This window comes from Antechinus flavipes, chromosome 4, assembly GCF_016432865.1.
Source record: "Antechinus flavipes isolate AdamAnt ecotype Samford, QLD, Australia chromosome 4, AdamAnt_v2, whole genome shotgun sequence".
Lineage (NCBI taxonomy): Eukaryota > Metazoa > Chordata > Mammalia > Dasyuromorphia > Dasyuridae > Antechinus > Antechinus flavipes.
In genome coordinates, this window is record NC_067401.1 from 461,144,885 (window position 1) to 461,170,556 (window position 25,672).

Consider the following 25,672-nt stretch of genomic DNA (forward strand, 5'->3'; position numbering starts at 1 on the left):
AGCTTGGGAAAGAGCAGCTCACCCTTTCCTTTCCTTAACCAGAAATAGAAAATTATGTGCCATAAAAGCTAAATCACATGTATAGCCTCAGAGGAGCATGAACCTGAGTGCTGGACCCCTAACAGCCTTTTTTTGGGGGGGGGATTAAAATATCCTTTTTTATTTTTCAAAATATTTAAACATAATGAAAATAGACAATTCTATTATTTTTTTAATTTTTATTTTCAGAATATATGGATAGATTTCATCATTCACCCTTGCAAAATCACCCTTGTGTTCCAAATTTTTTCTCCCTCCCTTAGCAAGTAATCCAATATATGTTAAATATGTGCAATTTCCCAGTTATCATGCCCTAGCAGCCTTTTCTGTCTCATGTGGAAATAACAACAATCCGAGGTGGACATTTTCAGCTTTAGAAACTGGCTTAATGAGTTCAAATGGGTAAGTAAAGAGACTTCCTGTTTCAGAGAATCAACAAGTGGAGACACCCAGTTCCTGGCCTGGAGGTGGGAGACTATTCACCTGGATTTACTTAGTGCAGAACTGAGGTGACATATGGAATAACTATTCAGCGGTCTGGCAGATGATCTCCTGTTCTTGTATTTGGGATTCAATCTCCCAGGTGACTATGAGAAGTTATAAATTATTCCATTTTGAGTTTTGCCAATAAATATAAACTTTTTGGGTCCTGCTTTTCTTATATGTAAAGGAAAAATACCAGACCTACCTGAGGTAACATGTATACTCTCCTAACTCCCCTTTTGGTGGCACTCCAGATAGGAGGCAAGCTTAAGCTTTAATTTCATCTAGTGTTTTGTGAGAGTCAAAAGATCTCTCTCTTTCAAGGTGAAGTTCCCTTAGTACTAAACTTGGTGTCATTCATTCATGGTTATATTTTGGAGGGATCCCTTAACTGAGGCAAAAGGCAGGAGTCCTAACCAATGGACTGCAGCAGCAATTGTTGTCATACATCTCAACAGTTAATAGTGAATAAACATTTATTAAGTGCCTGATATATTCCAGGCGCTGTGCTAAGCTCTGGGTGAGATTAGTATTATTAACAATAATAATTATTTAATAACAATAATAATAGCTAACATTTATATTATATTTAAATTTTGCCAAGCACTTTACATATGCTATCTCATTTGATATTAGAATTGTTATTATTATTATTATTATTATTATTATTACCACTACCTTGTCTATTTCCTCTGCTACTACAATTCTGGCACACAGCAAGTGTTTACTAAATGCTTGTTGAATGACCGCTACATTCATCGCTATGATCTTCCAATCACTTTCCAGTCAGATTGACATTATTTCAATTCGGATCGATTAAGCAAACATTTATTAATCTCCTCCTCCTCTGTCAGATATCATGTTAGCTTCTCATAGTACAAAACAAAATAAATAAGCAAAGAAAGAGTTCCTCTCCTCAAGCAACTTCCATTTTAGCAAAAGGATTCAACACAAACACAGAGAAGTAAATAAAAGTATTCACTAAGTGATTTCCAGAGGGAGAAGTTGAATGGTGCACCAGTGAGGAGGAAGATCTGAGGACAATCAATTGCCAATGGTGTGACCCTGGTCAGGCCAGAGAATCTCTACCTCAGTTTGCCTTATAGAATAAGGGTAATCCCAGCATCTGCTTCTCGGGTTTGCTGTGTGTATCAAATGAGAAAGTACTTCCCAGACCTTAAGGCTTGATATAACGATTAGCCATTATTATTAAATGTGAAAAGGGAGGCTTCACACAGGAGGGAGCTGGTCGAGCTGGATTTTGAAGAAAACCTGGTTTTTGTGAAACAGAAGCTCCTGCTACAGCATCACATATACTCTGCTTCTTAGAGCACAAAGGTCAAGTAATTATAGAGGGGATAGACACACAACTTCTCCTTCAAAAGTTAATGAGCACATTTTATGCTGAAATTACAAATTAGTTGTCACACAGTGAAGCTGAAGGGCATTTCCCCTGTATCCGAATCTGCTTTACAGTCTCTATGTGCCAAATATCTTCCCACACAAAACACGACATGCTGAACAAAACTGGAGTTCCTGTTGCAATCAATGTATATTCCGGAGGCCTGAGTTGCCCTAACTCTGATCACTAAGTCCTCTCTTAGATGGCAAACCATGTTCTGGGAAGCTTCAACACAAGCTGTCCCCCTCTAAGCAAGTTGGTGATATATGATATGTAAATTGGCTCAGAGAGAAGGAAATAAATAAGGCAGCTGTACATCACTTAGATCTGCCTCTTTGGAGTTTTTTGATATAGTTACCAAGAACAGTACACCCAGAAAAGCCGGGGAGTCCACGTGTGCCCAACAACTCTGCTAGCTGACCAATTACAACTATCCATCCAAGTCTTTTAGAAGCAAAGCAGCCCAACTGGAAGGTCTGGGAAGTCCTAGCCCAAGAAGAGCATTTCTTTATCCTCAGAAAGGCAAAAAAAATCAAGGTGGTTAAAAGCTGGCCGGTGACCCAACACCAAAGGTATTCTCTACTATAACACCCCTGACAAGTGGTCGCTTAGAGTCTGCTTGACGAACTGCCAAGTTGGATCCTTTTTCAAACCTAAAAATAGCCGTCAGATGCCTTTTGATTCCACCAATCAGGAGTGCTCTTGAGTAAGAGATGAGAGCAGAATATCCTGATTTGCCTTTCCTGAGTAGCTTAAACCTCATCCTGGGGGAAGATATGACCTCCCACTTCCCCTCCCCCCCATGAAGAAGAATAGGAAAAAAAATGAAACCAATTTGTTCAGGATTTGGCCCTTGGGAGTTCTATTCCAGGGGGATTATTACATTCCCAAGACCAAATTCATGAGTGTTCATTGGAGTATTCCAGGCAGCCTTACAGCAATGGGTCTCGTGGACAACCTTTTGGTACATCTTGTGCTACAGTCCACTAAATCACAGTACCATGGCTTCCTGAGGACCCATCCGTCCTTTTCTCTCTGAGAATGGGCACTCAGTACTTTAACTCAACCAGTCTATGATCATTTTTACAAGCCTATGTGTGCCAAGAACTGCGTTAGACCCTAGGAATACAAAGATCAAAAACTATCCCTGTCCACAAGCGTCTTACATTTTATAGAGTATGTATACAGATATACATATACCTATACATTTATATATAGAGAGAATATATATATAGTTACATACATATACATACTATTATATATTACATCTATGGTATATATTACAGTATATATTATACATTATGTTACATATTGTATTATATATTATAAATAATATATTATTATATATAAAATATGAAATCAATCAACAAACTTACATCTTGTGACAAGTACTATGTGACGTATTAGAACTGTAAATACAAAAAAGTCTTCCTGTCAAGAAGTTTACATTCTACACAGAGATAGAGATTGGCCATGTGATTTCATTGGTATAAAAAACTCTCAGATGAGAAATGTTCTCTTACCAATGTACCGTCTCTTCAATTCAGAATGTTTGAGAATTACTGCTAGGTTAAATGATTTTCTCAGCGTCACTCAGTCAAAATAGCAAGGATCTTTCTGACTTTGGAGACAATCTGATTTCCTCTATGCTACTGTCTCTTCTGGTCAAAAAACAATGCAAATGGGGAGAAAGAAGGAGGAATAGAAGAAAGGCCCCATGTGGACAGTACCTGACTTCAGTCTTGAAGGGATTCTAAGAGATCAGAGTAAAGAGAGAATTCATTCCAGACACAGGGGACAGATAGTGCAAAGACAGAGCACAAGAAAGTATCCAACTTCTCCAAAACTGTTGAAGGTTATGACTCAAAGATCCCAACTCAGTGCCAAGAGATGAGCTTCAGAAAGGCTAACCCATCACCCATCTTGGGTGTTGATTACAACCTGGGGCGAATGCCCCTGACACCTTCCTCCAGAGCAGTTTGCTGGATTTCACGTGAATTCTACAATACAGAGGAAATAGACTCCTCACCTCATTTTGCAGACAAACATTTTCAATAAGATCCATTATTTCCCTTGATATGGATAAATAACCCCTGGAAAGAGTGTCTTTTTCAAGGGGAGAATAAATCCACAATATAGGGCATTTCTGTAAATACCATGAATGTGAATGAAGAAGGGAAAATAGTGGAACTCAGCCAGAGTTTGGGGTTTTTTTTGGTAAATAATGACTAATAGCTCTTGGATATTTTTTTCTCCCAATATGTCATTAAATATTTGGGAAAATGCTACTTGTAATAGCTTGAAATTTTGCCTCCGAAAAATCAAGAAATAGAGCAATGAGCTGAGTGAATGACTAATTTGTGATTCTCTCACTAATTTTAAAATTTCAGATCCACCAGTGATTTGTGACTGAACAAAGCGAGAACTTAGTTTCTTGGCATTTCATCATTATCTGCTACATAACATTTACATTTATACATTTGAGGGTAGTATCATAATTAGGCTACTTTGGTTGAATATCAAGGAGTACCTTGAGTCAGTCCTCCATCTTGAAATCAAATGTCAGTCAAGCAATAATCCCATCAATATACAAATGATCTCATCTTAAATTCGTCAGTTTTCTATTGGAAGGGACTATAGAGGCCAGGTAATCCAAAATTCTCATTTGGTAGATGAGAAAACTGAAGCTTCTAGAACTGAGATGATTTGACCAAGTTTTCTTGGATGTGGAATGACAGAACTAAGACCCAAACTCAGGTTTGCTGACCTCAAATCCAGCACTCATTCCATTGATCCATGCTGCTCTCTATTCTGGAGTTTCACTTTTTTAATGCATAGTTCATGGAACATTGTTTAATAGTAATAAAAAAATACTTCATTGATTTAATGCAGAGGTGTCAAACACACAATTCATGAACCACATTGTGACCCCTCCACTCTAACACTTTTAAGTGCAACCCAAACCAGATTAACATATAATTGGGAAATATTTAACAAAATAAATAAAAATATAATAAAACATAGGTAGGCTAATGACTTTCTAAGTCAGCATGAATCTAGAAGAGATCCTTATGTATTACTTAGGAAATCCCATTTCTGAGTCTGTCACCAGTGGTGTCCTGGATTTATGGCTTCAATAATGTGGAAACCAGTTCCATTATTACAAATAACAACCTGTCTGTGACTTCCAATCTCAGGTAATACTTGGCTTCCAAAAAAACCCAATGGATCAACTACTTGAAATACATACCTTTCTCGGTTTTCTTTGAGGGGGAGAGGGCTTTTTTGCCCAACACTTTTTTAATCCTTTGTAACACAAAAGTTGTGCATATATTATCACTCATTCTGGATTCATTGTTAATCCACCTCTTCTTCCAGTCCCATATCCTTAAAGAAATCCTCTCTTTTACTTCCTAAGCAAAAGTCATGGTGAAATGGATGAAAATGCAAAGTGACTCTTCATCATATGCAGTCTCCTTCCACTTCCATTTTGTAAGTGTAGGAGTAAAGCAGGTAGAAGGTAATAAGAATCACAGGCTCATTTTATTTGTTTTGAATGACCCTTAGAGATAGTCAAGTTAAGTGACTTGTCCAGAATCAAGCTGGTAATAAGTGTCTAAGAAAGGATTTGAATCCACGTTTTCCTACCTTCAGGTTCCTATCTGATGCTATTATTATTATTGCTTCTTACATGATTCTTAGACTGTCTGCAAACATGAATAAAAATATATCTTTTTAAAGCAAATGACAAGTTTTTATTAACCACCTACTATGTGAAAGAAATTGTTAGAGATGGATATGACAAAGCCAAAAATTAAACAACTCTTGTCCTCAAGAAGCTTACATTCCTTAGGAATCGCCTTGAAAATACCAACCATACTTCCAAAAATATTTCCATTATTATTTGTAAAAGGAGAAGGCTAAGACCCCTATAGGAAGATATGTCCCAGATTATAGTCTTATTGTCATATATAGATAATACATGACAAGAAACTTCTTATCTTAAATATGTGTGAGTTATTTGATATTTTTCCTTTATTATTATGAATAATAATAATATCTAAAAGAATAATACACATATAGATATAGATATGACTTTACATTTTTTAAAAAGTTTTTTTAGATAATATTTGATTCTCACAACTTCCTTGTTGATGTTAATAATACCCCATTTTACAAATGAAAAAACTGAAGGCCCAAAAGGTTTTAAGTAATCAGCTGGGCTCATCTGGATGACGTCTGAGGCAGGGTTTTAATTTAGATTTATCTGACTCCAAGTATAAGGTTCTATCCACTATACCACAGACTTAAAAACTCTAATATAGATTATGAATTTTATTTTAATATAAATCATCTCAGTTTATTAAGGAAATTAAAAATAATTTGTACTTTAAAACTTAGCAGTTCTGACTTGGTTATATAATGCTACAGAAAAACAGTTCTTTTCTATCCTAAATCTCCATCATGATTTTTTTTTTCTTCATATCTTTTGGTTAAAGCATTTCTTAGCTTAAGAAAGTGTGAAGTAAGGAAAAGAAATCAACAGGAAACATAATTACGCCAAGCAGCTGAGAGGTCAACCTACATTGCTACACATTATTGCCCATCCTCCAAGTGAAACTTTTTTCTGAACTTCATTGGTATTCTCCAGATGAGCCCCTTTCTTGCCCAGGATAACCAAGTAGGAGGTGTGATTCACAGAAATAGCAATTCCTTCTCATAAAATGAACCCATTGAATAAATTCTGAAATCTCCAAAAGATCTAAATGTATAGAAAGTAAAATATTTAAAACGACTGAAAGTGAGTTGCTTTCAATTTTTCAGGTGAAAATTCTCAAAATGATTCCAAGGAATCAGACTCAGACTCCACTAAAGAAAGAGTCCCTATTTATATATCAGTCAAAAGTCAATAGTCCACAACCAGTAACAACAAGGTTTCATTGTTCTCCAACTTCACATCAAGTCAAGTCAATAAACATGTATTTAAGACTTATTCTGTGCCAGGCTCTGTATTAAGACCTTCATCCTTTAAAAAAAGACAGTAATTGTAGGAAAAAAGTAAAGTACCCATGAGCATCCATGTCAATTAAATTAAGTATATCAAAATATTATTCCCATCACTAGGATATGTCAATATTTAGTTGTACATTGCACTGGCTAGGCACAGGGACCATCTGTTTGCCTTTATTTATATTCCCATCCCTTATTATAGGGCCTAGCATACAGTAGGTGTATAATAAATGTTGATTGAGTGATTGACATGGATTAATATCTTACTTTGTCAATGATCTCTACCAACATCAGGTCCCGAGAATACCACTAATGTCAAACTCCACAGCAAATAAATTGAAGAGCTCTCTTGAAAAATAATAATACCTATTACACAGAGATATCAACAGAAGCTTCTAACTCTATTTCATGTAACACCCTCTAATCTAAAGTGATTTAGAAATCCTAGAAATGAGAGCCATTGAGCTGAAAAGGACATAGGGAAAATATTTAGTCCAATGTTAACATTTAAAAATGAGGAAATGGAGTCCAGAAGAATTAGTGTGCATTATTTAAGTTAGTTAATTATATATTATTTTATAGTATATGCGTGTGTATGTGTGTGTGTGTGTGTGTCTGTATAGATAGACAGATAGATAGATAGATAGTTACATTTGTTGTTATATTTTTATCAGAAGGGGTCTCAGTGGCCATGAAACCCAACCTATACACAAAGAAAAATTTCCAGTATGATAAAATGCCATCCCCAGCTTCTTCCCCCCAAACTCCTTGATGCCCCATCTGCACTCCACACTAGGCAAATAGCTTTTACTGAAGACTTCAAGTGAGAGGAAAGTTACTTTCTCCTGAGGCAGCCCATCCCACTTGGGGATAACTCCTTGTGATTAGGAAGCTTCTCCTGACATCAATCTTTAATCCCTTTTCCTCAACCTATCTACCCCCAAAGCTCCTATGTCTGCTCCCTGAGGGCAAGGAACACAAGGCTATCCCCCCTTCCCATCACAATCCTTCAGATACTTGAAAATAACTCTAGTTTCCCATCTACATGACTCCCCTCCCAATACACACACACACACACACACACACACACACACACACACACACACACACACAGCATCATCTCTTGGCTACAATTTAAGTTTCCTGCCTCCCAGATTCTTACTTTTTCTCTTTGTTTAATAAATTCTCAGGAAGCCCTAAAAAATATATAAACTCATTGTTTTAGGAAGGAAAATAGTAAAGCAATCTGAAATCTATTGTATATCATATGATTTTACAATTCTAATAATAGTAATAGTAGTAATCTTTTATATAATATTTTCCATGTGTCAGGCACTGTGCTAAGTACTTTATGATTACTAGATCCTCATAACAACTTTGGGAAATAGGGGCTATTATTAACCCTATTGTACAGATGAGGAAACTGAGGCTAACACAGGTTAAATGATTTGCCTGGGGTCACACAGTGAATCTTCACATCAAATCTGCTCTAAGAAAACATTTGAATGCATGTCTTCTGACTTCAGATTTGGTTATCTATTTATCTCATCTCATCTCATATCTAATATATCATAGTATCCATTATATAGCATATCCCATCATATTATATAATATATTGCATCATATCTCTCTATATCTACAGATAGAGATATATGACTATATATCCATTTTATTTGTTCCTTTGTGATACATTATCCTGAGGAGACTTTCTCAGACTGCCCAAGGGATCATTCAGGGACAATGAAAGTATTAAGAGCATTTGCAGCAGAGAAACCTGCCTTGTTCTTTAGCCACATGCCTCCTCTGCAGCTGGACATCTTCTAGCCTGATGGGCCACGCCACCACAAAACAACTCCGGGATCTTATTTCTCCCACAAATCCCCAAAAAAGAAAATGATAGAAAAGGATGGCAGCTTTTGGAAGATTGCAACAAAGACCACACTCACCTTCTTCCTTCTGAATTCTGCCAAGTGTTTATCATCCTCTTTTCTCTGTCAAATCATTTTGAACCAAGATATGAGGAAAATAGCAACAGTCTCATTTTAAAAATAAATCACTAGTGATGGTCACCACATCTGCTATGCTTTCATCCCTTCCTCCTACTCCTGTGTCCCTAACATCTCTCTTGCAATATTTTATAGAGGTGAAATCATGTTTAAAAAGAATATTGAAAGAAGTTTTAAATGGGAGAAAGAAGTGTATCTAGAAAGGACAACCAAACCTGTCACATATCAACCAGAGAGAGAAATCAGAAAGGCCAGCCGGCCGACTCACCTCCTTGTGGTGAAGAATGGGATGGACTCATCAGGCTATTGATACCTCTGAGACTACATCTGATCCTTTTGGAACATCTACTGCTGGTGGGTGCTCTCAGCAAAGCACAGTAAAAAGGGCATGAGTCTGCAGACCTTAGCTCACCTCCCACTTCTGTCTTTTGGGGCAGACTGTTATGACTTCGGGCAAGTTATTTCATCTATCTGAGTTTTACTTCTCTCAACTCTAAAATGAATGGGTTGAACTACATAACCTTTGATGTCCCTTTCAGCTTTAAATTTATGATTCCATGACCTCCTTTCATTTCAGATGTATCCAGCCCTACAGTTACATGAGACCCTTCAACCTTCAACACAGTGGGACCAAGGGCAACCCTCCTATTAGTGCTTAGCTGATTGTGGAGGAGATCCATCACAGCATCCACACTAAAGAGGGACTGCTTATAAATGGCAAAGTCTTTCGGAGGCTCGTGTTTGCAAATAACCTTATATTTGTAACCTCAAACCCCCGAAAATTATGATGAACATCCTAGAGGGAGTCTTCCCTTGCCACCAGCTGCTGTCCTGCTTAGTTTTAATCCATCATCTTCTTCATCGTGTCCAAACAGTACAAACTCATCACCACAAAACACATCATCATAAAGATTGCTTCAGCTTTGGTATGCTCATCGCATCAGCATCCTCAGTTGCCTCCGAATCTCTGATTTAATGGTTTAAAAGAAAAGCAAAAACCTTTTCCCATAACCTCCATTATAGAAGTTCAGACCCCCGACTATTTCATCATTTAGCACCAGTTGCTCAGGTTGGATTCAACTCTGCCATCTTTATCATATCTGACCTATGCCCACTTTAACACTCCCTGACTTGTAGGAGCTTCCTCTTTTTCAGCTTCCTTTTGGGTACTGTCTTCCTCTATGTGATTATGAGTTCTCAAAACAGAGATCGTCTCTCTTTTTCTCATTGATATCCCCAGTACTTAGCACATAGTAGCTGTTTAACAAATGTTTATCATATCATATTGTATCATATCCTGAGTAAGATCCATGACTACCCAGAAGAGTTTGGCCTAAGCATCCATAAAGGAAAAACCAAGTGGATGAAAAATTATTATGGTCCAAATCATAACATGTGGTCAGATGAGCAACTTATAGATCTATATATGTATTGTGATGAAAATTCTATAGGTTGGTCATCTATGCAAAAACATACTATATATCTATAAGAGATAAATAGTAAATATGCAGATGATTGAGCTCTAGAAAATGCTTCTCTATATTCATGCTGAAAATGAAGTCTATAAATTGTTTCTACATTGACAAATACATATATAGAATCTCAGATAGCTCTATAGGTTGTTCGTTTATAGAGAAATGAATACCTTAGAGAGATGGATAGATGGATCTTTGACAGACATTACAAATTGTTACCGGCCAGAACTCTGAACTTGAAACAAAGGATTCTTACAAGGTACTAACTAAGTAGAATTGATGAGACAATAGTATGATTGATTTAATCTTAGAACAAATAATGGTTTCCTAGTGATAGAATGTTGGTTTATACTCAGTGTAGACCATATAAGCTAGGAGCCTCAACTAGATTCATTCAGATTCAGAGAGGGCGGGAGAAGACAAGAGAACTGGAGACAGAAGCTTAAGCTCTTGGAGCCAAAGAGAGAGATTCATTTCCATCTCCATCAGCACTGTGGTGGCAGGCCTGTCCTCCTTAGTTTCTCCACTGAAACCAAGACTCCAGAAGGCCTTTAAAAAGCTAACCAGGCCCCAGGAAAGGAGACAAGACTTAGAAAGAGACAATAAAGGATTTGGACTTTAACACCTGGCTGTTCTTGTGGTGATTACTGAACTGAAATGAGGCTGCTCCCAGACCTCCAGAAAACCAAACAAAGAACATTACAACAAATGTTAGGCTCAAAATTGAACAAAAAGAGGAGAGCTATTTTCAGGAAATTAGTTCTCTTAAAGACCTAAAATATATTCTAGTAACAAAGTCATTTTTTTTTTCAATACTAAAATTCTACCAGTACACCATGGAACATTACAAATGCAGAGAATTAAACAGCATTTTCATTCAGAGGGCAACAGAAAGAGTTACAAGAAAGCTACAACATGTAACAAATAACCAAAATGAGGGATATAATCAAAGAAATGTAGGATCATCGTAGAAGGAGCCTATTGATACAGCTTTAGTTACTTGTAACAGGTTGATGGCCCATGAGTTTCATGTTAACTCAGAAGCAGAAAAGAAAAGGTGGACTCCTTTTGGAAATAAATATGGACAGAAGTGAGACAGGGATGGACAGGAATGGACGGGTTGCGATGGGAATCATGAGAAGGACCATCTACATCAATGCGACCCCAGACCATTAGAGATTAGTATTTTTTAAAGTGGGGAATGACTGACTATGGTATAGACAAATCAATACTACCTGATTGTGAGAGGCTCCTTTCCTGAATCTCTGCCAGAGTCAGAGAACCAATTAGCCAAAGCTCAATGTTTCTCTCAGGTTAAATCCTTCCATCTGAACAATGAAGAGGGATTAACCTATTTCCTAGGAAAGCCAGCAGCAAAACATACCCTTATTTGTCAAATGCTTTCAAGGTAATTGTAAGGAAAATATCCATGTGCAGATTTTATTTCAATCAATAGTCTCAAGTAAAATTTCATGTTTGTTTTCAGTTAATAGCTTTCCTCAATTTGCATCACTTTTCTCATCTATACTTCACAACCTTGTACTGGTTCTTAAATAGACACCAATTGCTCGGGCTGTCATATTCAGGTGAGCACCATTCCTGAATAAAAGGAAATCTGTGTAAATCTGTGTTTCAATTATGGAAGATTTGTTCATCTGATTATGTATTCATCTGAAGAAAGGGACAAAGGAGTACACAATATGCCTTAGGGGGGCTATTTGGTTCCTGATTTAAATGTTCTTGGCAGTAGGAAAACTGCCTCTCAATGATATTTACAATCTTCCTTTTAAAATATTATTCATAGAAAATTTTGAAGTTCTCTTCTTTTTTCAGACAGGTGAATGGGGACATCATGACCAATCTGATCAGATGTGAACCAGAAGCAACCAAAGAGATTGAAAACAGAACTTTGTTTGCCATGTGTAAAGATACTAGAAATGATGGCCTCTGCTTTGGATTTGAGTTTTGTTTTTTTTGTTTTGTTTTGTTTTGGTGAGACAATCGGGGTTAAGTGACTTACCCAGGATCACACAGCTAGGAAGTGTTAAATGTCTGAGGTCATATTTGAACTCAGGTCCTCCTGATTTCAGGACTGGTGCTCTATCCACTGGACCCCTTAGATGACCCTGGATCTGAATTCTTACAAAAAAATCTCAGAGATTAATTTGCCATTGTCAAGTCCTGCCCATCTTAATCAGCATTATCTCTGAAAACTCCAATAATTAGTTCATTTAACTTTTGAGACTTCTTTCATATCTAAAACGTACATAGATGGTATGTTGACTTTCACCTTCAAGTGAACATAATTATAAAATCACCCAGAAACCACAGAGAAGACACTGAATACAGGGTCATAGTAAAGTTTCTAGGCTTTGTAAACTTCTGAATTTTGTTTTCAACAAACTGACAGCATCGGTGACAAAGGGATATTTCAGGAAAGAAGGACAATTCTAAGTCATTAATCAGCAATCCCTTAAAATTAATCACCTGTTCTTCTGAGTCAAAAATCCCAAGTTTTTGCTATTTATTCCCTGGTAATTATAGGCAAAAGACAGATTCATAAATGTAGAGCTACAAGAGACATGGGATGCCTCTTTTCTAGAGAAATTTGAAGGCAGGAAGAGTTCACTGAATTAATGATATAGGGAAGAAGTATCAGGAGCTGGATTTGAATCTATAAAGACATTGACAACAAATTCAGGGCTCTGTTGCACAGCTTCCCAACTAGCTCCTGCTCTCTGGACTTAAATTCCCTCATCTGTAAAATGGGAAAAGTAAAGTTAGGCTGCACTGTTGCAGCTATGATACCCAGATATGAGACGATACTTCTATTTTACCAGTGGCATGCATATGAGCAATGGATTTTTTAAGTATATAATTTATTGCAGGAATATTTATATACTGAAATCTATTCCTCGAGAAATGGGAAAACTAGGGTAGCCTACTAAGTAGAGATTACATCTATCTAAAAGCAAGGAAAGCAAATGAAAACGTAACTGTTAAAGAGTTTGTCGAATAGCTAGAAGTGACTTCTAACCCTAATTAATTCTACTGAACATACTTTAGTGATAGAGCCTATAAATGAGACAGAAGTTAGCTCTCCTGTGGCTCAGCAAAAGATATTGTCAAGATTAATCTCTTCCTTACACTATCATTTCCATGTAGAAGAGGGGCCACCTCTGGCAATGAACAAAGCTGTTCATCCTGGCTATCGCCATCACGTGAGAGTCAATGTTGAATGGCTTAGTACTTTGAGATGATGAGGCAGTCAGACCCCTCATTGGCCACTGAGCAGGAGGAGCCGATGACTCATTAGTCATTTAGAAGTTATTTAGAACCCAAGCTCAATCCTCCCTTCCCTTCCAGCTGTGGATTGTTTCAGATTTAGTTTAAGCCACTTTCCATGAGTTCAGGGGGAGAGGCGGGTAGGGAGAGACAGGATGTTCTCTCCTCAGTCCAGCTGCCAAGGAGCCATGAGCACACAGCAGATAAAGCCCATGCTGAGCTACATTAAGGCTTTCTTTTTTATTTATTCTTTCCTGATATTAGGGGATTACATACTTTTCCTGTGGTTTTCAAGAAGTCCTGAATGCTTTTGGTGAGGAATGATTAGCAGCCTGGAGAGGAGTCCCGGGCTATTATACCAGCACTCTGGGACCTTTTTTTTTTAGCCACCAAGAAGACAGGGCTATGCCCGATTTATTTTGCCAAAATACATGGGACAAAAGTTACATGGACAGTCAAGAATGGAGGTAGAATATAACAGTTCCTGATTGACAATTCGAAAAACTGGTTTATGTTCTAGCTTGGTTCAAGAATCAGTCTCCCAGAAGAAATAGCTGTAATTAGAAATTAAATTATAGAATCTTGCTTTAAGTAGTAACCAGATACGCAGTACCTCTTATTCTTAATTCACTTTTATTGTATTAAAGCTGTGATAGGGCAGCACAGTGGATAAGACTTGGGGCTTGGAAGTGAGAAGATTCATTCTCCCGAGTTCAAATCTAGTTAACAGACATTTACTGTGTGACCCTGGGCAAGTCACTTACCCTGTTTCCCTCGGTTTCCTCATCGGTAAGATGATCTGGAAAAGGAAATGGCAAACTACTCTAGTATCTTTGCCAAGAGAACTCTAAATGAGGTCATGAAGAGTCAGAAATGATTGAAATTAGTGAACAAGAACAAAAGCTATGTAATTATGAGTCTTTTGTGACCTTTAGAATTTCTCTTTTGCATAGAAAATAAATACCTACACTTACAAGTGATTCACATTTTACATTAAGTGTCTTTCCATCCCTGCCTTTGGAGAGACTCCAGACATGATCTACATTCTAAGATGTAGGTTGTATATAAGGTTGTAAACCACTCCTACAATGCCAGACTTGTGATTTGACGGCTAAAGAGTGCGGAAAACAGTGACTTTAACCATTTTCATTATACAACAGATTAAAACAGGACTTCTTGCAGGGCAGACTATGTGCATGGGTCCGAAGCAGACCAGTGCTCTAACCTGCTGGGATCAGCAGGTAATTCTTTATTGCTAGATATTTATTTACTAATAAGGCTCCAAAGAAAGAAAATAGAAGACAATAATTAACTTCAATCCCTTTTGAGGGTTGTTAACTTTCTATTTTAAAGTGTTTCATGGACCCCTTTGGCAATATAATGAAACTTATGCTAAAAAAAGTTTTTAAATGCCCCAAACAAGATGCATACAATAATAAAGTAAACCAATTACATTGAAATGTAGATATCTGCCTGCCTGCTTGTCTGTCTGTCTCTCTATCTATATTTATCCACTTTAATTCATATTACAAAAAATAAGGAATGTGACTAAATGCCCTCTAAGGTCCCTTCCAGCCCTAACTATAACCCTGAAAATAAATAAATGAATGATAAAATAAATAAATGAGATACCTTGTTGATTTAAAAAAAAGTAAGAATAAGGTCTCCATGGTATGTTCTGATGGAAGATCATACAAGCACCATGATTCCCCAGGAATGGAGAAAAAGATAAATACAGAAGTAGAATGGCTCAAACCTTTTAAGGAACTCCTCAGGATAACTCAGCAGGGGAATGCTTTCTCTTTCCAGCCATCAGCTTTAAGAAGGGAGCAAGAGTAATAATGCAAAGATACACTACCAACCACTTTTTTTTTTTCCAAATCAGAAAAGATAGCTTTATGAGCAGTAGAACAGAATGGGTGTGTGTGTGTGTGTGTGTGTGTGTGTGTGTGTGTGTGTGTGTTAAATGGAGCCACACAGTACAATAACCCAGTGGTGATCGCAAATTGTGCCTCTCCATACAGCACAATGGACATGTTTTCAAGTTGTCAATGCCTTCACCCAGCAGGAATAATTGGTGAGAAATAGTGGTACAGTCAGAGTGACACAGATTCTCAACCAGTGGCAACAAAAAAGTCCATCAGCTTCCTCTTGGGAAAGTGCCGCTCACATTTTGGGTCTGGATGTAGACTAACAAGAAATCAAAGTGGATTTATGGAAGAGCAAAGGGAAAGCAAGGGACGGGAGAAATTTTTCTGAATGCTTCCATGAAATAGAAGGGGAACGTAATGTAAAGATCCTACAATTCACTATGAGCATTTCAGAATTGTGTAGAACTCGGCTCTATGTAAATACAACATCCAAACACAACTACATAAAAAGCCATAAACAAGAAGTACACAAGAGCTTCAGTCTGCTCGGAAAAATGATCAAGACAATATGGCAGAAACAGGTAACTAGCCATGAGTATGGAAATGTCCTTAATCAGGGGCTATCCATCATAGACACATGGAAAAGAGTTCTAAGATCATAGGAAGGTCCCACTCACGTATAGCTCACATATAATAGCTTAGCACAGAGCCTGATACAATAAATATTCAGTAGATCCTCAACAAAAGGTTTTACTGACAGTAGTAGGCACTTAACATTTTTTTTTTATTTTTGCCTAGAGCCAACATTATCCATCACACTGCAAAAGCGATACAAAGGTTTCGTCCAAAGGCAAGACAGTCCCAATGGAAATTCTGTGTTTTCCTAGCTCATGGTCATGCTTATGGAAGAGAATGCTTGCTCCTATGACCATAACAGCAGTCTGTATGGGCCAGAAATAAAAATGAAATTCTAAAGAAAATCCAAGTAAACATGTATACCGACCATCTTCCTGATTAATCGGTCAGTGAGCAATTATTAAGTACTTACTATGTATCAGGCATTTGGCTAGATCCTGCTAATACAAAGATGATAAGGAAACAAGACCCTGCTCTGAAGGAATTTATATTCTACTGGACTGGGGGTTGATCATATATAAATATGTGTGTGCATATGTATAGATATAGATATATTTACCCATATGTATATACAGGTACATATATATATGTGTGTGTGTGTGTGTGTGTGTATGTATATATACATACACACATGGAAATATATGCAAAACATTTTTTAGAGCAGAGCTATAATTTCATTAGTTTAGGTAGCCTGAGGAGGGGGGCTCCCAAGATCACAATAATTTTAATCTGGAAGAGATTTTAACAAGCCACTGATTAATTCCCTGATTTTCTAGATGAGGGAACTAAGGCTAAGGGAAGTTAGATAAGTAACCCAGACTTACCATGCTAGCAAGTATAAGGTAGTATTCAAATTTGAGGAATCTCCTCTAGCTTGTATGCAAGTTCTATTTCAGAATAATTATTCTATTATTCCTATAATAATATCTTATTATTCTGAAATCTCACTCTTTCTCCCCCTCCTTCTCTCCCTCCTCCTTGCTTCTCTCTCTCTCTGTTTCTGTTTCTCTCTCTTTCTTTCTTTCTCTGTATCTCCATATATATATGTATATATATATACATATATATGTATATTTACACACAAACACATACAATATGTATAAATATAAATATGTAAACATCTATATATACATAGAAGCAAATATATAGTTGCATATACACACATGGCCACTAGATGGCTCAGTGGATAGTATAGGACATAGAGTTAAGAAGCCCTCAGTTCAAATCCAGCCTCAGATACTTGCCAACTGTATGACCCTGGCAAAGCCACAATCTTCTCATCTGTAAAATGAACTAGAGAAGGGAATGGGGAATATTTTTAATATTCTTATGTACAAATATTATCTGTATGTGTACATATACTGTGTATATATATGTGTGTGTTGTGTATATGTATATACATATATGTATGTGTATATGTATATGTGTATGTATGTGGAGAGAGAGGGAAAGACAGAGACAGAGACAGAGAAAGCAGGAACAAGCATTAACAAGCTCAGAAAAAGCTTCTTAAAGAAGGTGGGAAGGAAGCCAGGAAACCCAGAAGGGAGAGATAAGGAGAGAAAGCCTCCCACATAATCAAGATAGCCAGTGGAAATGCTCCACATTGGGAGTATCTTGTTCAGGAGCAGCCAGGAGGCCATTGTCACCAGATCATAGAGTACATATGGAAGTGAGGCAGGGACAAGGTCGAAAAAGCCTGGAGAGGGGGAATAGGTTATGAAGCCCTTTAAAAACCAAACACGGGCTTTTATATTTGATCCCTACAATAATCGCCGTTTTACAGATGTGGAAAATGAGGCTGAAGAAGCATCCCATAGCTTTTGCTCAGTCATACAGTTGAGACTCGCCAGATGTGAACTTAGAACCCAGAACCGCCTTACGCTAGCCCCACACTCAATTACAACAGACTGCCTCTCAAACAGGTTAATAGTTATCTTGGATATTACTTTCTCACATTAAAGTTTGCAAAGTTCTTTTCATACATAAACTCACTTGATCTTCTCAATAAGTCTCTTTTATGGATAAGGAAATAGAGACTTTTAGTAATGAATGATATCACACAGATAGTGTCAGAGATATAGACTGTCCAGTACTGAAGGATAAGAAAGAGTCACTTTTTCTCCTGGTCACTATTTCTCCCTAACCCTGAGTCAGGCAGGTTTTGTGCAAAGGAGGTGCTTAATTAATGCCTCCTGAATGAATGATATAGCTCCCTAGGCATTCCTTTTCCTTATTCAAACCAGCAGCGCCCACTCTTCCCCTTCTCCACCTGGCTCTGGTGCTTGCAGGGAGGAGGAGGCTGTAATGTTTCCATTGCTCCCTATGGCTGATTTCAGGCAGCTCTTCCAAGTCAGCAAACTGTTCGAGAACTTCAGAGGTCAGGTTTTCATTGGCTGCATTTCTTGTCCCCAAACCCAAAGTGAAGCAAGTACAAGCTGGTGAATAGTGCTTTCTGCCATAGCACTGGAATCTCTTTCTTTGTCGGTCAAGTGAGGATCATGTATCCTGCCTTAAACTGTTCTTATTCCATGGAAATTTTTTGGAGTTAATTTGTGAGCAAAATTATCCCTGTGTTTCTGAGTTCACTCTCCCAGGATCTCTATGCCCAGTTTTTACTCATGTTGGGGTCACTCGTTACCCAAATCAAACTTAATCCACCCCCAATATCAAAAGGTCATGTGCATATAGAAATGACTCAGATCTCCTTCCTGTCACAGGAAATAATAACACCCCCAATAAGAACTCACTATTTTACAAAAATCATTGGGAAAACTGGAAGATAATGTCAGAAAGTTGACATAGACCTACATCTCACACCCTATACCAAAATAAGGTCAAAATGGCTACATGATTTGGACACAGAAGGTGACACTATTAACAAAACAGGAGAGTAAGGGATAGTTTACTTCTCAGATTCTTTGGAGAAGAAAGGAATTTATGACCAGAGAAGAACTAGAAAAAATATGAAATGCAAAATGGACAACTTTGATTATATTAAATTAAAAAGGGTTTGCCCAAACAAAACCAACACAAACAATATTAAAAGAAAAGTACAAAGCTGGGGGGGGGCATTTTGCAGACAGTATTTCTGATAAAGCCCCATTTCTAAAATATATAAAGAACTGTGTTAAATTGATAAGAATCCAAGTCATTCCCCAGTTGCTAAACGGTCAAAGGATATGAACTGCTTTGATAGATGACCAAAGGATATGAACAGAACAGGTCAAAGGATAAGAATTGATTAAAACCTCATTTCTAAAATATATAAAGAACTGTTTCAAATTTATAACAATACAAGTCATTCTCCAATTGATAAATGGTCAAAGGATATGAACAAATAAGGGAAAAAAACAATTTTAGATGCTAAAATTAAGACCATCTATAATCATATGAAAAAATAAATCACTATTGATTAGAGAAATACAAATTAAAACAATTCAGAGGTACCACGTCACATGTCTCAGATTGGCTTAAATATCAGGAAAAGATAATGATAAATGCCGAAGGGGATGTGGGAAAACTGGGTTTCTGATGCATTGTTAGTAGAGTTGTGAAATGATTCAACCATTCTAGAGAGCAATTTGGAACTATGTCCAAAGGGCTATAAAACTGTGCATTGACTTTGATCCAGTGGAGCTACTACTAGATCTGTAGCCCAAGGAAATCATAAAAGAGGAAAAAGGACCCACCTGTGCAAAAATGTAGCAGCTCTTTTTGTGGTGGCAAAGAATTGGAAAATGACTAGATAACCCTCAATTGGGGAATGGCTAAATAAGTTGTAGTATATGGAGGTAATGGAATATTATTGTTCCATAAGATGAACGAGCTGATTATAAAAAGACCTGGAAAGATTTACATAAACTGATGATGAGTGAAATAAGTAACAGCATGATTATGTAATGATCAATTATGAAAGACTTGGTTCTCTCCGCAATTCAAAGATCAAAGGTAATTGCAATAAACTTTGACTAGAAAGCATCATCTGCATCCAGAAAAAGAACTAAGGAGACTGAATGTAAATCAACATATGCTAAGTCCACTTTTCTTTTTTTTTTTTCTTTTTTCCCCTTTTGTTCGGATTTTTCTTTCCCAACATGATTCATAAAGAAATGTTTATTTAAAAGATTAATGTACATGTATAACCAGGAACAAAAAGAAAAAAAACAGAAAAAGGAAAAGAAAAGAAAGGAATGATACTCCCAGAGGGACAAGAGTTTGGGAAGGAAGAGACAATGGAGGAAAGAGGAGAAAATAAAGGACATGAGATAATGAAGGGGAATAAGGGTTAGATTTTGAGTCAGAGAGCTTGACTTAGATTTCTAGCACTGCTACTTTACTTTTTAGAAGACTTTGGATAAATGTCTTCCCCTCTTCTGAACTATTCTTTGTCATTCAGTCATTTCTGACTCTTCATGATTCCAGGGATCATATTGTCCATGGGCTTTTCTTGGCAAAGGTGCTGGGAGTGGTTTCCATTCCCTTCTTTGTGGAACCAGGTTTCCTCATCTTTAAAATGAAAACATTGGATTGGTCCTTTTCAACTTAAAATCGATCCTCCTATGAAAGCAACTTTGACCAAACGTGTCCCTACATAGCGATAACTGACAAGGGAGAGAGAAATCTGAATTGGTGTTTATCCAGGCGCTGGTAGTTCCCATATCTGGGTGTGATCCTCCCTCTACCTGCCACCCTACTGTCAGCTTTGTAATGACAGAGTTCACCAGGAAAGCAGCACAAAATAATCTGGTAAATTCTGCCCTCTCCCTATCTGCCAATTCACATTGAGAAGGTTGAACTTTTCTGCTTCAGTTTCTGCCTGGAGAGGAAAAGCCTTTAATGGGAAAAGTTAGTGCCATGTTTGGCACATGCTGTCATTGACTTCTTCCAGTCATATCCAATTCTCTATGATCTCATTTGTGGTTTTCTTAACAAAGATACTGCAATAGTTTATCATTTCCTTCTTCAGGTCATTTTTATAGATTAGGTCAGTGGAGCAAACAAGGTGAAGTGACTTGTCCAGAGTGATACAGACAGCAAGTGTCTGAGGCAGGATTTGATCTCAAGTCTTCCTAAGGCCCTCTAGGGTCAGGGTTCTATCCACTTTACTACCTAACTTAACATAATAGTCACTCAGTAAATGTTTCTCATTTGCCCTTTTGAAGTCACTGGACCTTTTCTAAGTACAAGAAGTCTTTTGGAAGCATCTACTAGGTTCCATGAATGAAAATCAGCAATATAACAATTAGCTTCCAAAAGAAAGATGAAGAAAGAAAAAGAAAGGAAGAGAAAGAGAGAGGGGGGGGGGGGCGGGGAGAGGATGGGGGGAAGAGGGGAGGGAGGGAGGGAAAGAGGAAGAAAGGAAGGGAGGGAGAGAGAGAGGAAGAAAAAAAGAAGAAAAAGAAAAGAAAGAAAAAGAGAGAAAGAGAAAGAGAGAGAGAGAGAGGAGGGAAGGAGAGAGAAAGGGAAGGAAGGAGGGTATGAAGGAAGGAAGGGAGAGAAGAAAGAAAAAAGAAAAGCATATGGGGGTATAGGCTTGGTTAATGTAAAGAAAAGCATATGGGCCTTTTTTGGTGCCTAAATTGTCCAGTTTTATTTTCAAGAGAAGTTTTCAAGAAATCACTGACACTAATAGCAAGACCAATGTTGAACAGCCGGGGCTTGGCACTCAGTAGGTCAAACTGGAAAGAAGTGTGCTTCAGGCTGGTAGGATGGCTTCATCTTTTCCAAACCCATTTTTAAAAATCTCCAGTCCTGCCCGTGCTACAAAGTCTGCCCCCTCCTTTCTCAAAGGGTGTCCGTGCCGTTAATGACTCCCCAGTCCCTTCTATACGAACCCCTGTGTGCAGGCTCTGGGTTCAGCCTGGGTTCCAGGAAGACCGCGCTACCACAAACATTGATTATCAGCCATATGTCTTTCTACGGTCTAATGCCATAACTACTGATCCTGTAATCACGGCTCGGTCTGTAATCGTCAACGTCTCTTGACTTACCCTTCCTCATCTGCTCCTGAGCAGCTCCAGGGTTTGGGGAGCCGGGGCGCGGGGGAGCCGGAAGGCGGGTCCGAGGGGGTCCCGAGCTTGGCTCCTGGAAAAGCAACGGGAAGAGTAGAAGCAGCCCTGTCAGGAGGCAGCGGACGCTGGCAGCCCGGGCGCGGGGGCAGCCCCCGATCGGCCCCGGGGCGCCCCTCCCCAGGCAAGCCGAGGACGCTTCTTGGCACGAGCTAGCAGGCGCGGGACCGTGAGGGTTGGGGGAGAATCCCACCTGAGGAGTCCCAAAGACAGGACCTTTCCTGCTGCAAACTCCGCGGGACTTTCTGTTCCTTTCGGGGGCGCACAGGGCTCACTGCACCGAAGCTTCTGGGTAACATGGGCCCCCAGCTCTATCTTGGGTTGCCAAAGTCACCTATGCCTCCCGCCCAAACGAACCCTATTACCCGTGGAGGGTTGGGGATGGGGGTTCTTCCTGCGCCCCCTCCCTTTGGGGAGATCTGCGAAAGCAGAAATGCTCGGGGGGCTAGGAATGGGGGTGGGGTCAAGGGGAAAGGGAAAGGAGAGGATGGACAAGGAGGAGGAGTCTGGGGAAAAGCCAACAGTGAAGGGCCACCGGCCGCTGCCCGGGTGCCAGCGTCCCTTCGGCTGCTGCGGATTGCCTGCGTACCCAGCACCGAGCCCAGAACCCTTCCCCCTTGCCCCGGGATCCTCCACTTGCCCTTTGGGGACTGCCCACAAGGTGTGAGCACTGGGAGCCGCGGAGCAGCCCGGCAGCCCTTACCTGCAGCCCCCGCGGGCTGGCCGCGGCGGAGCTCCCTCCGTCCGATGCTCGCGGCTGCTCGCTCTCTCTCTGCTGCCGCCGGGGCCGCCGCCAGCTCCCAGCGCTCCCCGCCCAGCTGCCGCTGCTGCAGCTCCTCCCGGCCCGGGGCCAGCACGGCGGCCGCCGCTTCTGTTCTCTTGGGGCGGGGGAAGAGCAGAGCCCGGGCGGGCGGCGCAGAGCGCGGGCGCCGTTTGCTTGCTGAGCCCGGCCCCGAGGGGCTGAGGGCGGGAGAAGGAGGCAGAGAAACGAGGAGGGGCGGGGGCGAGGGGGCCCCGAGCCGGGTTCCCGGGATGGAGTGGCGGCTGCTCGCGGGAGGGGCGCGGACCGCAGGCAGGCCGACGGGCGGCGGGGAGTGCGGCTGAGCTGGGCAGCCGCTGCGCCGCTTCCCCCCAGCTCCCCTCCTGCGCCGAGCCCCCCGCTTCTCCCTTCGGCGCCGGGGCTGCCAGGGGGCTGGGGGCCTGAGGTCGGCCTCCCACGGGCCCCCGGCTTCTCCTCCCCGGCCCTGCTCGCGGCACTGCTGCGCCCGCCCGCCCGGTGGGGGAACAACAATGTGGCCGATCGCCCGGCGGAGCTCGGCTGTGGCTTGTGACGGGACTGGCCACCACCTGTCAATTCCGGCCGCCTCCCGGAGCGCGCCGGGCCGGCCTGCCTCCGCCCCCTGGGGACCTGGGCCAGCGGGGCCAGGTAACTGGGAGGGGCCCCGCTCCTTTCAGCCCGGAGCGAGCCCGGGGGAGCGCCGGCACCCCACCCTCTCTACCCCGGGGCTCTCCGTGTGTGAACACACCTTCACTGGCTTCTTCAAAGCCTAAGTAGCAAATCTTGGGTGGATCCCCTCCCCCTTACAATCGTCTCCCCGCCCCCCATTCATAATTCCCGGCGGGGGGGGGGGGGAAGGAAGGGGTGTTCCACGCACCCTCCACTGGCCCCTAGCGCTCTCTTCCCTCCGAGGCCCCTCTCCCCAGCGTGTCAGCCCCTCGCTAGCATCTGCAGGGAATGGGGTTCACTCTCCCGCAGCCGTCCCTCGCCCCTCATCCTTTCCCTCCCGGGCGGCTGCACAAAGCCTGCGGGCAAAACGCTCCGGTGGGGGGGGGGCAGGCTTGGGGAAGCAGCCGGGGGGAGGAGGGGGGCAGGCTTCGAGCTCCGCACCCGCACTGTACAGGAAGAGGCTTTTGCACAAAGGAGTCCGCCAGGCTGGGAAGGCGATGATTTGTGGGACTCTGTGCCATGCTGCGTAGGGGAGCGTCTGGGACAACGAGAAACTCCGCGAAAATCCGCAGCCAACACACCCTGGGACAGGCAGATGCTCGTCACCCAGAGCTCGGGACCGGATGTGGGCGACTGGCAGGCGACAGACTCCGGCTGCTGCTCTGTCTGGTCTTCCCTGGTGGACCAAACTTGGAGAAACTTACTTCCCTTCTCCCACGTCCTAAGTGTGATCCTGGCCCAGTCACCTAACCTCTCTTAGCCTCAATTACCTCAGCTGTAAAACGAAGGAGGGCATTGATGTCCTCCACCATCCCTTCCAGCTCCTAATCTGCGATCCCTTATGCTTTTCCTTCCAGAAAGGCAGGAATCTTACAGTTGAAAGGAGTACCTCACCCAAATGGCTTGCACAAAAATCCTTTCTACAATCTAAGAAGTCCAGCATCTGCTTGAAGACTTCCCTTTATGGGGAGCTCACCACCTCATCCATTCTACTCGTAGGCTGTTCTAATTTGTTACATCCGACATCAGTTTGTCTCCTAACTTCTATCCAATTAAGTGTAGCTCTGGGACCATCATAACAAGTCTCATCTTTCTTCCTCCAGAGAGCCTTTCAAACAACTGAAGATAGCTACCATGTCTTCCTCTTCTCCTCTCCAAACGAACCGTCTCCAGCTCCTTCCTCTAATTGAAGAGAAAGGCTACTGTTATTAAGTAACTTTATACCAAGAACCACCATTCAATTTGCCTTATGGCAAATAGGATTTTGATGGTCAACATTTTTCGGGTGAGATTGTGAAGCAAGAAGGGACCTCAGAGAACATTCTCCTTACAGAGAAGAGAATTGGAAGTTAAGTGATTTGGCCAAAGTCATCCAAGAAATAAGACTCTGAATCTGAATTTGAACTCAGATCCTCTGAATCCTAGAGAAGAAAATCTATCAGCATATCTGCCAAGAAAATCCCAAATGGGGTCATGATGACCAGAACAAGTCAGAACAACAAATACTGAATCTAGAGCCACTGTCCACTGGACCAAGATCCTACAGATAAGATTCCTGCCATTAATACTAACTATGGAGTTTGGGGCATTTTAATTTATTTCTGTGTCTCAGTTCTTTATCTGTAAGTAGAAAGGACCGGTCCCTTCTAACTCGAAATGTATATTTTCTTGAGCCTGCCACCTGAACCTGGATTGCCTCCATCTCCTGGTGGCGGGGGAACTGGCAGTCACTAGCTAATGAGTCCAAACGTGACACCGATGCCTTGTCCCGGTAGCCATTGTTACTCTCTATCCCATCTCATGTCCATTAGCTGCACTCCAGAAGCCTGTGCCAGGAACTCGGAATGCCAAAGCACAGAGGGCAGGGCCGAAAGCCAACTACCCTGCTATGAAATCCCTTTGCTGACACATTCTCCATCTGTAAAAAGGGATGCTTGTCCAATTTCT

The 25,672-nt window shown here is 40.7% G+C and overlaps 1 protein-coding gene across 1 annotated transcript in view; it reads right to left on the reverse strand.

The window, feature by feature from the left end:
• Positions 1-23,755, reverse strand: part of PDE4B (phosphodiesterase 4B) — a 628,586-nt gene extending 604,831 nt beyond the window's left edge. The window contains exons 1-2 of the mRNA XM_051999487.1: positions 22,982-23,755; positions 22,201-22,294 (exon numbers count right to left, since the gene is read on the reverse strand). Of these exons, the coding sequence (XP_051855447.1) occupies positions 22,201-22,210 (10 nt within the window). The 5' untranslated portion in view covers positions 22,211-22,294; positions 22,982-23,755. The remainder of the gene's footprint in view (positions 1-22,200; positions 22,295-22,981) is intronic.
• Between the last annotated feature and the right edge of the window lie 1,917 nt (positions 23,756-25,672).